The following is a 16,580-nucleotide window of genomic DNA, read 5'->3' on the forward strand; positions in this document are numbered from 1 at the left end:
AGCAAGTGACTCTGAAGTCAAAATGTTGCATTCAAGTGCTTTTGGGAAATATCAAACCAGTTACTGTTTTAGCATAATTGAGGAGATTTGTGTGTGTGCATGCATTTTTGTGCATATGCATCTGCATGTGTGTGCACTCATACTCTCAAACTCCCGGTGAGTGGCAGCAGATGCTGCTAATACTGAGCCATGTTGTGTCGGAGGGTTCTTCCTGTTAAAAGGGAGTTTTTCCTCTCCACTGTCGCTAATGCTTGCTTATATGAGGACTGCTGTAAACTCTCTGACACAAGTCAGTGACTCGATACAAGCTGCTGTGTATCCTTATATAGGACACTTTTAACTGATTGGGTAAATTAATTGAGCTGGAATGTTTTACTTTGTGAAGTGCCTTGAGACAACTCTTGATTTGTCCCTATAGAAATAAACTGAAATTAATTGAATAGAATCTATCTATCTATCTATCTATCTATCTATCTATCTATCTATCTATCTATCTATCTATCTATCTATCTGTCTATCTGTCTGTCTGTCTGTCTGTCTGTCTGTCTGTCTATCTATCTATCTATCTATCTATATCTATCTATCTATCTATCTATCTATCTATCTATCTATCTATCTATCTATCTATCTATCTATCTATCTATCTATCTGTCTGTCTGTCTGTCTGTCTGTCTGTCTGTCTGTCTGTCTGTCTGTCTGTCTGTCTGTCTATCCATCCATCCATCCATCCATCCATCTATCTATCTATCTATCTATCTATCTATCTATCTATCTATCTATCTATCTATCTATCTATCTATCTATCTATCTATCTATCTATCTATCTATCTATCTATCTATCTATCTATCTATCTATCTATCTATCTATGATTTTTTGTTACATGAGAAAAACAAAGACGGCTGTATATATCAACTGAATTTAATTTAAAAGATAAATGAGTGAATAAACATATATTTTTTAGTTTAATTGAATAGATAAAAGAGTGCAAAATATTTAGATATTTTTTCACTCATTTATCTTTTCAATTGGATTCATTTCATTTATACAGCCGTCTTTGTTTTTCCATTTAACAAAAAAAATTGTTTTTTTATTTTTCAAATTTGTAAATATTACTTAGTAATAAACTTTGGTTTCTGCGTTTCAGTGATTTTGTGCACTAACAAAATCATATCTTCTCACATTTTCACAAAATAACGAGTTCAGATCAAATAACTAGGAGTACTTTAGTCAATGTAATGTGGATTCAAACTTTAGAAAATGTTTCATTTTGTTTTTTAATGACAACGCAGTTTTTTTTTTTTTTTTTTTTTTTTTGTTGTGAAGTGGTAGTTTCCGAAGAGCAATTGAAAGCGGCACAATTCCATGATTTATGATTGGCTCCCCGTGTTCACCCGCTGCCTCTGATTGGTTGCTGTGGCCTCATTGAGTCCCCTCCTCTACCTTTGTCAATTTCTTGCGCTCCAGTTGAATGCTTGTTGTTCAGCGGAGCTCCATGGAGGTGGAAGTTACCTCCGGTCGGTCATAGCTTTAGCACTCCGCCACAGCATCTTGGATATCGTTTGTGAAGCTTCACGTCCCGCTGCGCGTTAGGGATGAGCTGTTAAACTCGCTGCAGGAAAAGACTGGAACACGGGACCGATTTCACCTTGTTTTTAATCACCTTGAAGCGGTGAACACTGCAGCGTGCCACACCGCTGCGCTGGTGTTGGGAACAAACAAGGGAATGACATAAACACACCCAGAGATGGTTGACTGTCCTCTGGGACCTTTAATAACACTACTTTGAGGTTTTTCTCTGCTAAAACGGAACGGAACGTGCTTCTTGTATTTGTCCCCAGTGGAAGGATTAACCATGCCGGACCTGATAACAATCTCGGAGTTTGTGGCAGAGACGAATGAAGATTATAAATCACCGACTGCTTCTAATTTCACCACCAGGATGTCCCACTGTAGGAACACCGTTTCAGCTCTGGAGGAGGTCAGTTGTACTCCTTTCCTCAAAGATGAGTTGTTGACATCATCTTATCAGCTGAGGATGATTCTTCATCTTTTTTATTTAAAAAAAAAATTATCTGGACTTGTTTGAGAACTTTGGACTATGATGTGAAGAAGTTGTGGCATTGAGCACGTAGTTTTAATCCGTTTGTTTTTCCAAGGACTTGCCACCAACATCATGAGTATTATATATGGGGTGCTTGTAAAGTTAACTTATTGAACATGTTTGCATAATTTTTACAGAAACATTTCCTCACAAATTAGAGCCTCGTGAAAATGAAATGGGGTGTGGAGTATTTCTATACACCATTTCCCACCAGAAATAAAACACTTCCAAACATTTAGATTTAAAATTAAAATGATTAAATATGAATATTTAGAACAAATATGAACAAAGTTAAAGCTAATTAGGATAAAATCTAAATGCAATGAGTTCATTTTAAATATTTAGAATAAAATCAATATAGAAAATTAGGACTCACTTCCAAAGGGACTCTAGCTAGGGGGATCTTTTTACCCAGCTTTTACTTTGGTAGGCTATTTCCTGTCTATGGTAGCTTGACTTGAATGTTAGCTTAAGGCATTTCAACGTTTCTGGCTTGTTTCTGTCAAACATTTCTCTCGTACCCTTCTGTTTGTTATCAAAACACATAGACTTAAAAGAGCTCAAAAACATTGAGGTCAAGAGTTTATTTAGATTAAAAACACCACCTCTATATTTAGATTTTGTTTAGATTATAAAAATTTAGACTTGAATAAAAAAATGTCGATTCATGATGATATGAAGGTTAAATACAGTGGAAGTCTGCAGATATTTTTTGAGTGCATTACTTTACAATCAGCACCCCATAGAATATTATCCTTCCACCTGATTTAGGTGTGGACAGAATTCCAGATGGATCTGGAAGAGAGGAGGGATGTTGTTCTCAGGATGGACAGAGGACTAGCTTGTGTTATCAGTGCAGACAAAAATGAGCTTGTTTTAGCCCAGTTGTAATTCCTGTAGTGATAAGAGGGGAATCATATGCCCTTGCTCCAGTGTGTGCAGCAGTGGAGGTGCACTTTCTCAGCACACAGAAACCACTTTGTGTTGCTCCTTTAATTCACAGGTCATCAGGAAGAAGGACACTTCCGCTTTGTTCCCTTACTGCCCTCCCACCCTCCCTCTGTTGTTTTAGTTTCCCTACGTTGTGTACTGTAAGGCAGAGCCTCGCCCCGTCTGCCTGTAAAATAGAATTTCCCACATGAGTAACTCGGAGTGTGTGTGTTAGTGTGTCCTCGCTTTGGAAAGGAGGGCTGCAACCGAGGGTGTTGCAGGAAAACAGGAACTCTTAACCCTCTCAGGCTTAAAAAAAGTTTTGATAAAAGGACGAACAACTGAGTCCATCAGGGGTACTCCTGTGTTAAAAAAATGCTCACAAAGTGCGTATGTCGAGTAACCAGATAGGTAGGTTTTAACGTTGAAAATCTGCAACGCCTGCCTGCAGAGGGTTAACCTGCCGAAGGGTAAATGGCCAAATCTACATTGTTAGCTCCACCTTAAGATGCCTTATCACACCTGTGACGGTTGTGGCGTCACGTTTAACCCATGTGTGCACCCGGCAGACACACTCGCACCTGCTCACAATGACAGGTGCGTCACTATTGTGGAAAATCTCAGGGATTCCCTTCAATTCTGGACCGAGCCAGCTTCGGATGGGATGGAACGTGCTTTTCACTTTACCACAGACACAAATGTGGAGTTTACTGTTAAACACCAGGTCAGCAGTGATCGCTGGCTGGTGTGGTTGAGCTGTTGGTTTGGAATCTAATCTGCAGCTTTTGTTTTGGAGTTCTTGCCTCCGCCGCAATGTTTGACCTCCCTACGCTCGGGGCTGCCGAGGGAGCACAAGGGCTTATTGTTGGGACAACTAGACCCATGCAAACTTTTAATCTGTCCCACTAATTACACGCCACGGTGGATGGGTAACACTTCCGCTTATTGTCTGCAGGAATTTACAACACATTCAAACAGATCCTGGCTGATTTATTCAGAAACACGTGTACTTGGTCTCATGCAGACATGTTTTGTGTCCATTTGCCTGAAAAAAAGATGCGTTTCAAATTTCTTTAAGGGGTGTGTTGCAGAAGATGGCACTTCCTGTCACCTGTGTTGAAACTTGCTCCCGGTCTGTTTGTGAGCTGGAACTTGTGGCTTAATCATTACTGTCGAGGGAGTGCGATTATTGGTGTATAAACCTGCTGATCCAGACAGTTTGTTTGGGACAAATCCGCTCTTTAATCCCGTTACCAACAAGGACCCGATAATGTCTTTTGGGTTTTAAACCATTTACTCACATGTGCATTGGATGTTTGTTACATTGCATCTTTTAGTTGGGTGCATACAAATAGTCACTAATCTTTGGATTTCTTTGAACCAGATTAATATCTGTTGGTTTTTGGGATGCTTTTAAACTCTTAAGAAGTGGATCTGTCTGGGTTTGCCGTTATTGAGTCCACGATGTTGCTCGGTTATTTTCCTCTAAATCTAATTGTATCTGACATGAGCTTAATTAGACTAGTTGCTTTTAAACTGCCTGCTGCTATCAGCAGGTTCATTCAGACAGTTTGTGGGCATGTGTGTGCGCGTTGGTTTTATTTGCTAAAACGAGGCCATAAAAACCTGTTTATCCAGTAAGAGGATATTGAGTTTTGTGGCATGACGCCCCCACCCCTTTGTACTCCAGTTAAACACTTGAGCTGACTTTACTCTGAGCAAACTTCTCATTAAAAAGGAGCTTTTAGACTTCAATGCAAAATGTGCTTAAATGTGCTGCAGCTGACTTTTTAAATTATCATGGAAAAGCAAAACTTTTCTACTTGGTCTTGCTGACGATTCCCCTGTGCAAGGGTTATGTTGCGCCTAAGAAAAAAAGTCATAGGGTTTTCTGCTCTGACCCGCTGACAGACGTATGTTGTGGGGGTATATTTTTGCATCAGTGACCGGATTCTGTTTTGGTATTTTAACCCAGTTACTAAACCCTGATAATTGCACTTCAATATGCTCCAAAGTGCTGTCTGCATCACTGATGTGGTCCTCACCTGAGAATGTTGTTTATAAGTAAATCTTAAGAATTTTGCTGAAATCTTTTCAGAAAAAACTTCCAAAAACTCTATGTATACCCATCTGTTTAAGCTTTTTGATCAATGCAAACACACTTAGTACAATATTTTCCAAACCTCTGAGTTTCCTTGCAATATGCTCACCTAACTTTCTGTTTAATGTTGCTTATTTTCAGCATCTGAAGTGAACTGGTTGTTATGCATCATTAATAACATTCGTTGCTTTCTCCGAACTTTGACTTTGTCGGTTTTCCGACGATGCCTTTTGCCACTTCTGAAATTCTTGCTTTGATCTTTGGTTGCCTGTTTGCAAAGCTTTTATATTTGAACTCCATCCAAGACCTAAGCGTTTGTTGATATCCTCACCTGCCATGCAGTCCTTACCTAGCCTGGAAAACCATATATGTAAAAATATATTCTGACCAGGGATGTAAAAAACATATCTATATGGAAATATAACGTGATTTATTTCCTGCGATATTATATAGATATTCAGAAGCCATGCATCAAATTTTTGGAAGGATTTACATGCAATCTTTTCATTTGGTGCAATTCAAAGGCTAACTGCTGGTTGGAAAAAGTGTGCAATGGGTTTTGTTTCTACCATTGAAATGTAAATCCCTCTGTTATAGTTCAGATACCTCATGTTAAACATGTAACATATCTGTTAGGACTGTTTATTGAATTTTCCTACAATATAGTGATGTGTCGGTCCAGAATGAACCGGCTCTAAGAGCCGGCTCTTTGAAGTGAACGACGGGAGCCGGCTCGTCATTGGGAGTCATCCCCTCCCCTCCCCCCTCCCCTCTTGCTTTGGTGAAAGCTACAGGCGATTGGTCAACATGTGTAACTGCGTGTCCAGACTGTCTACACACATAGCAGTAGGGGTGGGGAAGAGGGAGGATCAGACTCAGACACACAGCACATGCAGGTGGAGGGAGACTAGAGGGAATGAGGAGGAGGTAAAAGGCGAGCGAGAGAGAGAGAGAGAGGAGAATGCGACGAAGACGGTGAGAAAATGAGCGCCAGCAGTCGGAAAGTGGAGATCTCTTAAAGTGTTCAGTTATTAAATCCATAGAAATGATAAATATTTGATATATTGCAGTTTTTTACATTAGTAAATCATTTTTCATATAGTTTAGCATTAATTTGGTTATAAATGAACTCTACACAACAGAAAATCTGAGGAGCCACTTGGGAGCCGAAAGAGCCGGCTCTTTTTGGTGAGCTGAGCAAGAACCGGCTCTCTAAAAAGAGCCGGAATTCCCATCACTACTACAATACACTCAGTCAAAAAAAAAATCATTAATAACGTCTGAATATATCACAATACATTGTATCGTCTCCCCTGTATCGTGATGCGTATCGTATCGTCAGAATTTCACCAACACACATCCCTAATACTGGGCATAGACGGAGCTCAGTGGGGCCTAATCTACTGTTGTCTTTCAAATGATTTATGCTAACGGACAATAAACATAGTGACGCACTCACAGCTACAGATGTCAGTCAACAGGGCAGTCCACCATACACCCTCGAAGAAGACACAAATACATCCTTTATCAAAATCAAGCACCTCTATCTGCTCTTGAATCAAAGAAGATACGTCTAAATAATCTAAAATAGATGCCAAAACCGTTTCAAATGAGCTGTGGCCATCTTAGTTCCGCTCCGTCGCATGATTCCGCTCACCAAACCGATAGAGTGCTGTGATCAGGGGTCTCATTTATCAAACATTGCGTAGAGTCCTTACTAAAACCGTACTTAAGCTCAGCAAAAAAAAAAGTACTTACGCCAAGTAGGTTTGTGATCTATCAAACTTGGAGTACGCACAGCTGCACGCGATCTCCGCTTCATAAATCAGAAACTATCTAGAAAGATTCTCAGCTGCTTTTTAGTCACATCCCACCCTCACCACGCCCCCTTACTGCCATAAATAGTCAATGCAAAGTGCCTTGTGGATCTCATGCATATACATAAGCCGGCTGTTGCAGCACTCCGCCATTGACGATGGAGGCCGTAGATCAAGGCAGATCAAAGAAGAGCTATTTCACAGAAGCAGAAATTGAGGTACCTGTGGGTGAGGTGGAGAAATGAAAGGAAGTGCTTTTGCTAAAGAAATAAAAGAAAATCCACGGAGTGGCACAGCGTTGCTGAAGCCGTCAATGTTGTGAATTCTTCAGAGAGATCTGTGGCGGATATAAAAAAATGATCCAATCGAGATTTGATCCCCAGACTCCCAGCTGAAAGTCACACGTGTTAACCAGTCAGCCAAACGGAGATCTCCCTTGTCCAACTAGCCAGGGTGCATGATCAATTGGGTCACAGTAACAGGACACACACACTGTCACAGACGCATGACATTCTGTCTCAATCTGTCCCCCTGCCGATATTCTGCATTCCGTATTCTGCGCTTCAGGGTGTGTGTGTGTGTGTGTGTGTGTGTGTGTGTGTGTGTGTGTGTGTGTGTGTGTGTGTGTGTGTGTGTGCGTGTGCGTGTGTGTGTGCGTGTGCGCCTGCTCTGTCTTCTCGATCCCCAGTGAGTTGTGGCGTATGGCTGCTTATACTGAGCCAGGATCCTCTGGAGGTTTCTTCCTGTTAAAAGGGAGTTTTCCTCTCCACTGTCGCTAAATGCTTGCTTAGTATGAGGATAGTCAGTGACTTGATGCAATTTGCTGGGTTCCTTTTATAGGAAACTTTTTACTGACTGGCTTAATGAACTGACCTGTATTGGAATGTTTATGATGTGAAGTGCCTTGAGATAACTGTTGTCGTGATTTGGCGCTATATAAATAAATAAACTTGAATTGAATTGGTTACCATCTGCCTAGATTTCAGGTCTAGCCCATACCTGCTTTTCTTAATTTGTTCATTTTCACCAACGAATAGTAATTATTAATTGCATACTCAACTTTTCATAGTGTCTCTGCTGTTCGGGGCTGTTCTTGAAGGCTGCCGTCATTATTCCTCCATTTCCTTCTGATTAATCCAGCAGTGGTCCATCACATTGGTATCCCAGCTATGCATTTCTAAGATGTGTTGGATTCCTGCTTTCACTTTTTAGAAAGCTTTTTGGTGAAGGACGATATCCATGGTATGCATGGGACACTGCTTGTACTAGCCTGGCAGGTCATACCAGCTCTTCGTTTTGCTTGTTGTCACACAAAATCTTTTCATCTTAACAAAAGTTTTGTTCTGCTTCTGTGTCACTGAGCTAAATCACTTTTGATTATGCAAAACAAGACATTGGCAGCACCATCAGATTCTAACCTGAAGCATATCTTCCTGCAAATACAAGATGCTATCGCATTAAAACTCCATACAGCTACACTGGTCCAACTTTGAATAACTGGTTCTCGCAGAGCAAACGGTTGACGCTTGTGTTGGAAAGTCTTCGTTCAAGTGGAAATATTTACAACTGGATGTGTTGACACCCGAGGCCAAATGTGCTCTTGTAAATATTACACATGTCAGTGTGTTTGGTTGTGCTGACAGTTTAGTGGTCTCTAGCCAACAGAGGGAACTACAAAAAACAAACATCTAAACTGTGACCTGGTCAGGGACAACAGCTGCCCCTTGTGGAACAGGTGGTCTAGAGGTAAGTTTCAACAGGATGCAGGATCAGACAGATGTCTTAAGAGCTTTAAAACCACACCAAGGGTCTATGAGCTGTTAATGTGTCTGGCATACAGTCTTCTGTTTACAACGTAATCTCTTTGCTTCCTATTTCTGGAAAGATCTCGCCTGCTTCCTCCATCTTTACTCGTCTCTGTTCCCCGACGTCACCTTTCTGCTTAATACGAATAGACCAAGTCTGTTGAAGCACCTGCATCTGTTCTTCTTGATCCTCAGTCTTGTCATGCCTGTATTTCCACAGGGACGTTAATTTTGAATGAGTAATGCTATCACCCCAACACAGATGCCGGCCAGGCCTCTTCATTATGAAGCAGTCCTCCACATGGATCTACTGGGGTCAAGGGTCAAAGTCGAGTCCCGACCCAGCAAAAGCCACAATCTCCATTTTTACCAGGTTCCATCTCTTAGATTGTGAAGTCACTTTTATTACGTTTATTGTGTTTTACTGGTCACCTGTCAGGTTTCCCATCAAGACCAGTCCAAGGGGAGGACAAGGTGCCTCTGTCCTTCCCAGAGGTTAATGAGATGGACACCAGGGTCAGTGTGTGTGTGTGTGTGTGTTTGGGTGGGGGGGGGTTAAAGCTCCTCATTTATCAAAGTGGGCTGGCCCAGACTACCTAAGACGGTTTGTGTTAAAGGCTTTTGTTGCCTCTTCAATAATGAACTCGGCCGTTGACTTGTAGTCGCGATCATTATGTCCTGAGTTTGTCTGTGAGGTGGTGGTTGTGGTGGGGACTTCTCACAGCTGTGTCCAGCTGTCACTTTCACTCGACTACTTGTGTGTCAAGGAAACTTCTCAGAGGGTATAAGGCATGTTGTCCCGAATAGGTGGACGAGTGGAGCCATTTTCTTCCTCTTTAATGGAATGTTTAACATCCTTTCCTGCAGCCTTTCCTGAAATTGGATTGCTGCATAGAAGTACTTTTGTGCAAATAAAAAATTATCCCAACTTTCCTCCCAAAATAAGGTTTTATATTTTTATACCAAATGGCCTAAAGGAAGAGAGCAGCTTATAGGAGGAGATAATGATCTAAAACTTATCCCAAATCATGGCTGGACATTTTATTTCCGTCAATCATTTCTCCTCTTCAAAGGTATTAATTTGGGTTTTATTTTATAATTTGGACCAGAATACCAAAAGTGGGATGTCTCAAGGGATGCCCATTGGTATTTTTGAAGGGGATAGATTGACTGGCATAACATTTCCAGATACTTTTTAGGATAAAAAAATTGTTTAAAGTGTTATTTTAGCTTAAAGTTGGATGTGAACTCTAAAGTTTGGGTAAAAGGTGACAGAAAAGTGCTCAGTGGTCTTCTGCAACACAAAACACGAATGTCATCATTAAAGGGAATGTTTAAACTCAAAGCATTTTATGGCAGGTTTGATCTATTTCTCTACTGAGGTTGTTTTATGAAGTTCCAGATCTTTTATATTGATTCAGTTTTGTTGTAAGACTGGATTTACGTCACTTTTTAGGTTTCCAGGGGATCAGAGAGACTTTTTTTTTTTCATAGAGCCTCTCTGATCTCCACAGACGCTGCTTCTTTGGTGTTTTGTTGCAGAGTGAAACACTGCAGGTCTTTGCTTTGCTCGGAAATGATCAGAACTGTTGGATATTTGTTGGGAATTTTACTCTCTGCACTCTGACATCACAAGGCCAGCAATAAACATCTTTGTAGAAAGAGTCAAAGAGAAACTGAAGTCCCCTCCTAAAAATGCAGTAGATTTAGTTATTTCCAAAAACATCACATAAAAATGGTTTCATCAGCCTTTTGCTGGTTTGGACCCTTTTAACAGACAACTGTCTGGTAAACCCAAACGGAGACAAAAGTTCTCCCCCCAGGAATCTCACCCTGTAAAGTTTAAAACGCACTCAAAACACCTCAGCAGTGAACATGAAAGTTTGTTTTCTCAAACACTTAAAGTCCCGCAGCTGATGCTGTCACCCTGGTGTGATTTCTGGCATCCGAGGTTTGGTCCAGCCGCCACAGAGGAACTGTAAAAGCAGCGAAGACGTGTGCGCTAAAACACCACAAGACCCATAGGTGGGTGAAACGTTTCAGTCATGTTCAGTTAGGGACATGAAAATGCTCTTGCAGCTCTTTTCCTCCACAACTGTGATACTGTTAAAATAAAAGTCTTTGTCCTCTCAATGCCGCACGAACTCTGAATTTCAATGTTGAGTTTTCCAGCCCGCCCTTGGGCAAACTGAATAGTGGCGTGTCAGCTGTTTGGAGAAAACCAAGAAACCATGCAGCCATGACCTGTTCGCTGTCAGCTCCACAAGCCCACTTCTGTCTAAATGTTGACTTTTCACACTCGCCATGGACAGAAGTTGTGAATGAAACTCTTGAAAGTTTTTTTCTTACTGAATCGTTCTCAATAGTGGCACCATTGTTCTCAACAGAAACGGATTGCAACGGTAAAATGCTTTGACGTTTGTTTTGAAGAGACTGAGGGCATTTCCATGAGCCACACCGTCTTCGGCCTCTAGCTGGGCGCAAAAAACCTAAACCACACTTTGCTGTTTTTGTGACCCACCTGTGGAAAAGTTGACACAACTCCTTTTATAATTTAGGGCAAGAAAACCTACTTAAAACAACAATTTCAGAGTATGGATAGATGATTCCTTCATCTTAATTTTGTCTCTTTACTTCCTTTAAAGTTGAATCTATCAAAACATTTACATTAAAAATTATCTGACCTGTATTTCAACAAATATTTAACATTACCAGTATGAACTAATTTCCAGGAATTTATCTTAATTTCAATAGAAACTATACATCTAAATGCTAATTTGAAATGTAAATGGGCAATGTTGGCTCAGGGTTTCGGAGTTTGTGCTGTAACCAGATGGTTTGTAGTTCAAAGCCAGGCTTCATACGCATTAGTCGCTGTGTCCTTGGGCAAGGCTCTTTGGAGGGACCGATGGCGCCTGTGTTTGGCAACCTCATCTCTAAGTGTAGCCCAGGGTAGCTGAGGCTGCCATCAGTGGGGGTCCTTTTGGACCAGGCCAGTGAAATGGATACACGTGGAAGTACCAAAACTGGGCTATTGCTCGTATTTCTTTTCTTTATTTCTGTATGGGAGTTGTCTGGAGCACAAATACCAAAGTACACTAGAGTCTTCAATATAATTTATTCTTCCGTCTTATTTTAACAACCTAAAAGTTTCAGCCGAAACTGAAAACTGTTACTTTGTGAAGTGCTTTAAGATAACTCTTGTCGTAATTGGGCGCTATATAAATAAACTTGAATCAAATATATTTCCATATTGATATTTTCTTACATCCCTATTAGTTATGCAAATGTTTTAAATGACTAAAATATGGAGCTAGGATTGGGACAATATTCAGTGTAACTTGTACCAAGTTTTGTAACTTGGGACATGTTTCGTGACACGTAACTTGTAACTTTAGTTTTCTAACTTGTAATTCTCAATTTGTACTTGTATTTCTTGTTTTGTAACAGGAAAGATTTATTTTGTACATGTATTTTTTATTTTGTAAAATCAAACTTTTATTTTGTACATTTACTACTCATTGGTTCCACCCAAGTTCCTCCCACTGACGCTAGAATTGAGACAAAAGGATCCGTAACACTGTAGAGTTGAGGTTTGTACCTGTAGAATGAAAAGTGTGTTTTGAGAGTTTTGATTTCAAACTTGTACATTGATTTTTTTAATTTTGGAAGTCTGCTAGGTAAAAACCGAAAGTTTCATGTTTCTGAATGAATGTTTGATGTTACAAAATGAGTAGTAAATGTACAAAATAAAAGTTTGATTTTACAAAATAAAAAATACATGTACTAAATGAAAATTGAATATTGTCCTAATCCTAGCTCCATATTAAAGACCGTCGACTTGTTGGCTGCTGTAGAGTTTGCTTGTACAGAGGAATCAGCCAACGGACTTGTACTTGGAGTGGTTGAGACTTATTTATTTACGATCTACTTTAAGGACTGTTTCATCCCTCAGCCATAATTCTGTCTCATCTTTATTACCTGGGTGGCAAAGGCCATGTATATAGGCTTAAGTTATCCTCCAGGTAAATTGTTACTCCTATAGTGTTTAGAGTAATATAAAGTATAAGCCATTATTTTTTCATAAATGTCTCTCAGAGGAGCAAAGTTTGCTTTGTTTAATAATGTCTGGTTCCTCCTATGAGAAGTGGATACTATATATGCAGAGAATAAATTGGATGTTTATAGTATGTTTCAGACTGTTTACACTCCTCTGTCACAAGGGGTAGCTTAAGGGTGAGAGGAGGTTATTTGTCTACATATAAAGCCACACAGTAGTGGTTACAGCGCTACTGCACACAAGGAGGACTTGCCCTTTTGTTTGAATTGGACATGTATTTGGTATGCTGATGGGGCCTCTTAGAGAAGTGGGAAAGCATCTTGCAGAGCAGACATGCTGTCATCAGCAGATAGTTGGCTGGCGAGAACAATGGGGCTGGATCTCTGTCCTGTCTGTCAGTCAGTGCAGCGTGCAATCACCCAGGAATGTCTTTCTTCTTCAGACGCCGGGGTAGAAATGGCCACAATAGAACTGACCATGGAGCTGGATTTGCTCTTCTTGGTGGTGTTCCTCACCCCGCTGCTCCCAAAATATGTGATGAGAGAATTATCACTACACTGTAAAATCAAATGTGTTGTTTTTAGAGCTGAAACGATTCCTCGAGTACCTCGAATAATTCGAGTACAAAAAATCCTCGAGTCAAATTCTCTGCCTCGAGGATTCGTTTAATTCATATTTAATTAATTCATGGCTTTGCAATCGCCCGGGAACATGTTTCACCCGGACCGAAATAAGTGACGCACATGCCCACTGGACTGAATGCACACGCGAGTAGCGACTATAACTTAACTTTCTCTTAAGCCATGGCGGACAACTTGAACCCCGGTGGAGTGCGAAAAAGACAGAAAATGTCAAAGTTGTGGAACCATTTTTCACGTCGTAAGGTGGAAAACGTAGTCCAGTATAAATACAGTAAAATGGATTTAGCCTAGCACAACACCACATCCTCCGTGCTGCAGCACCTGTAAATGTCACTTCTGCAAGCGGACTCGGAGCCTCTACAAGATAATGCATTTTAGCCTGTTTTTCTATATATTCTGCGGACTCTGCGACTTTTTCGTTTGTAGCACTCAGTTTCAGCTCACACCTTACATCTGGTAGCAACACGTCGGACTTAAAATGTGCTAAAAATAGCAGTTTTTACACAACACGTTGGACTTTTTATTGTGTTATTGATGTCTGTTGTCCCTCTGGGTTTCTGCAGGAGGACACGGGTATTTATGAGTGGCGGAGGAAAACGAAAGAAAGTAAATAAATGTTTTGTGATCAGTATAATTTGACAAAACCACAGCAAACATGCTTTTGGCAATCCTTGTTAGTGTGAGAAAAAAAAGTGTGGAAATTAAAACGGACGTGTGTTAATAGGGAAACAGCCAGCGAGCTGTTTGCGCCGTGAGCGGTTCTGGTTCTGTTTGGGCCGCAGCCGCTCGCAGCGTTATCCTCCTAGTTTTTGTCTGACTTGCAGGCTAGCAGATTCTCGCACGAGGGGAAAATCGGCTCAGGTTTGCTTATTTTTTGCACAGGCATTTGTTTACTGTGAAGTAAAGTTGAAGTGCTGAATTTATGCAAACTAATTTTGAATAAAACTTGAATAACTGGCAATTGCTTGCTCATTTTAAGAGGTCTTTCATAATTATAACATGCTATTTGATATCAAATCAAATCACTTTTATTGTCACGTCACATGTGCAGGTACACTGGTACAGTACATGCGAGTGAAATTCTTGTGTGCGAGCTTCACAGCAACAGAGTTGTGCAAAAATACAGTAATGTAAAAACAAGTAAAATATAAAAATGGCTAATCTAAGTATACAAATGAATAAAGTAAACAATAAGATAAGAGATATAAAATGTACAGAGGTTGGTATGTGCAAAACAGTGGCATTAATGTACAGTATGGAGCGTGTAATGTTGGAACTTGGTGGAGCTCGCGACGAGGCAGCCATACTCAGCGCCATCTTGGCTCATCAATATATGATATAAAGGTTTACAAACACAAAAGGGTAATTTATTAGAGTACTCGATTAATCGAAAAAAAGATTCGATAGAGTACTCGATTACAAAAATATTCGATAGCTGCAGCCCTAGTTGTTTTAGCTTTAAAATCAAGATAAAGTAGATGCTTTGTCCCCCCGTTGGATATTGTATTGAAACTTTTTAGGTTGTCTTTTTGAGCGTTCGAATCCCTAATTACAGTAATCACATATGAAAATGCACACATATTGATTTCTCATTAATTTAGGAATTTGTCAGCTTCCAGAGCTTTCATTTTGTCTCTGAAAAGCTAGAGTGAAGTGAAGTCTACTACCTCATCATTGACCAGTTAAAGAAGCTTTCTCGACTCTGTTCCACCTAAACATTACGTATTAAATGAACCCGTCTGTAGAGCAGGTGTGATTTTGCTCGTTGCTGGCTTGGTGATGAGGGTGGAAATGAGACTTCACTCTTGTATTTGAACAGGTGAAGCTGCAGTTAAAAACCACGCAGTCTGCAAAATCTTTTAGGAGGTTTAGAAGGTTTGGCTTTACGTACACTCATGGGCTGTGGTCTTGTGAGTTTTCCTGTCCACCGTTTGACCTTCACCAGTCTTGTTGGCTGCCATGTCTTTATTTCATTATGAGCTGAGGAAACAGAATAACACCATCTAACGGTCTTCTGTTTGCATGAAAATGAAACCAATAAATACAAAGTTTAAGGAGTCTTACGCTTTTGTCTTATTGAGCTAATTAAAACATTACAGCAGAAGTGATCATTTCTCTATGGTGAACCTCTCTAAATGCCCTCACTCAGGATCTTCTTCCGTTACTGTTTCAAACACGCTTTAATGTCCTCTATCAGCAATAATCAGTAATCCGACACACTGTTCTCAAGAGTCCAGAAAACGCACAAACCCAAGTGGATCTCCATGACGACGACCTTCGCGACCCTCCAGTGGCATGGTAGTGAGTGGGGATTGGCTGCAGCAGATGGTGACCGATGGCGATCGCAATCATGACAATGATGTCACCTTTTAAGATGCGGATTAATTAAATTCAGTTTGGGTAGCCTTTTTTCCCCTCGTCTGGTTGGCAGAGAAGAGCCACTCAGTTTCAACAGAGAAATGTTGACATGGCGGGAATGGTGTAGAAAGTGTGCATGTGAGCAGCTCCAGGCTAGGAGGCTTTTTTTTTTTTTTACTCCCTGCGTTCCTGCTGGTTGGCTTCTGGAAATCCCCTCTCCTTTGTGAATGTTTTCTGTCCTGCAATATTTAAATTTAAAGCAATATGGAGTGAAATGGAAATCGGAATCAAAGCACATGGGAAAATGATTGATTACTCCAGGGACTAAGTGGTTTAAAGGGGTGCTTGTTGTGTTCAGCTGGATTATTACCCTGCTTGTCTGTTGTACCGTCGGACCACTTTGAAGGGATTGAAAGGACCTGCTGGAGCGTGATGGTGTGTGTGTGTGCGTGTGTGCGTGTGTGTGTGTATGTTAGAGATGCTCAGTCCTAGAAGCTAATTTAGAGTTTCAGTTGCTCTAATCCACTCACAGCCCTGCAGAGGTCTACTGGGGCTTTTTGTTGTGGCCACAGGCAAAAACCAACATTTAAACCCATCTGTGGTCTGATCAACTATAAATTACCATTTAGTTTGGTTATACATACCTATAAACCTGCTAGAAGTTGCTCTGGCTTGTGTCCTTGATGCTCGCACAAGTTAATAATAGCTGGAATAACTGGGAATCCTTTTAGGGTTGGTTTGAATTTCTTGAGTTTTGTGAAAAATT

The 16,580-nt window shown here is 40.5% G+C and overlaps 1 protein-coding gene across 2 annotated transcripts in view; it reads left to right on the plus strand.

Moving 5' to 3' along the window:
• The first annotated feature begins 1,621 nt into the window (after positions 1-1,621).
• Positions 1,622-16,580, plus strand: part of asap2a (ArfGAP with SH3 domain, ankyrin repeat and PH domain 2a) — a 57,871-nt gene continuing 42,912 nt past the window's right edge. For both annotated transcript variants that reach the window (XM_015969978.3, XM_015969980.3), the window contains exon 1: positions 1,622-1,979. In XM_015969978.3, coding sequence (XP_015825464.1) covers positions 1,854-1,979 — 126 coding nt within the window. In that variant the 5' untranslated portion in view covers positions 1,622-1,853. The remainder of the gene's footprint in view (positions 1,980-16,580) is intronic.

Source organism: Nothobranchius furzeri, chromosome 18, assembly GCF_043380555.1.
Source record: "Nothobranchius furzeri strain GRZ-AD chromosome 18, NfurGRZ-RIMD1, whole genome shotgun sequence".
Classification (NCBI taxonomy): domain Eukaryota; kingdom Metazoa; phylum Chordata; class Actinopteri; order Cyprinodontiformes; family Nothobranchiidae; genus Nothobranchius; species Nothobranchius furzeri.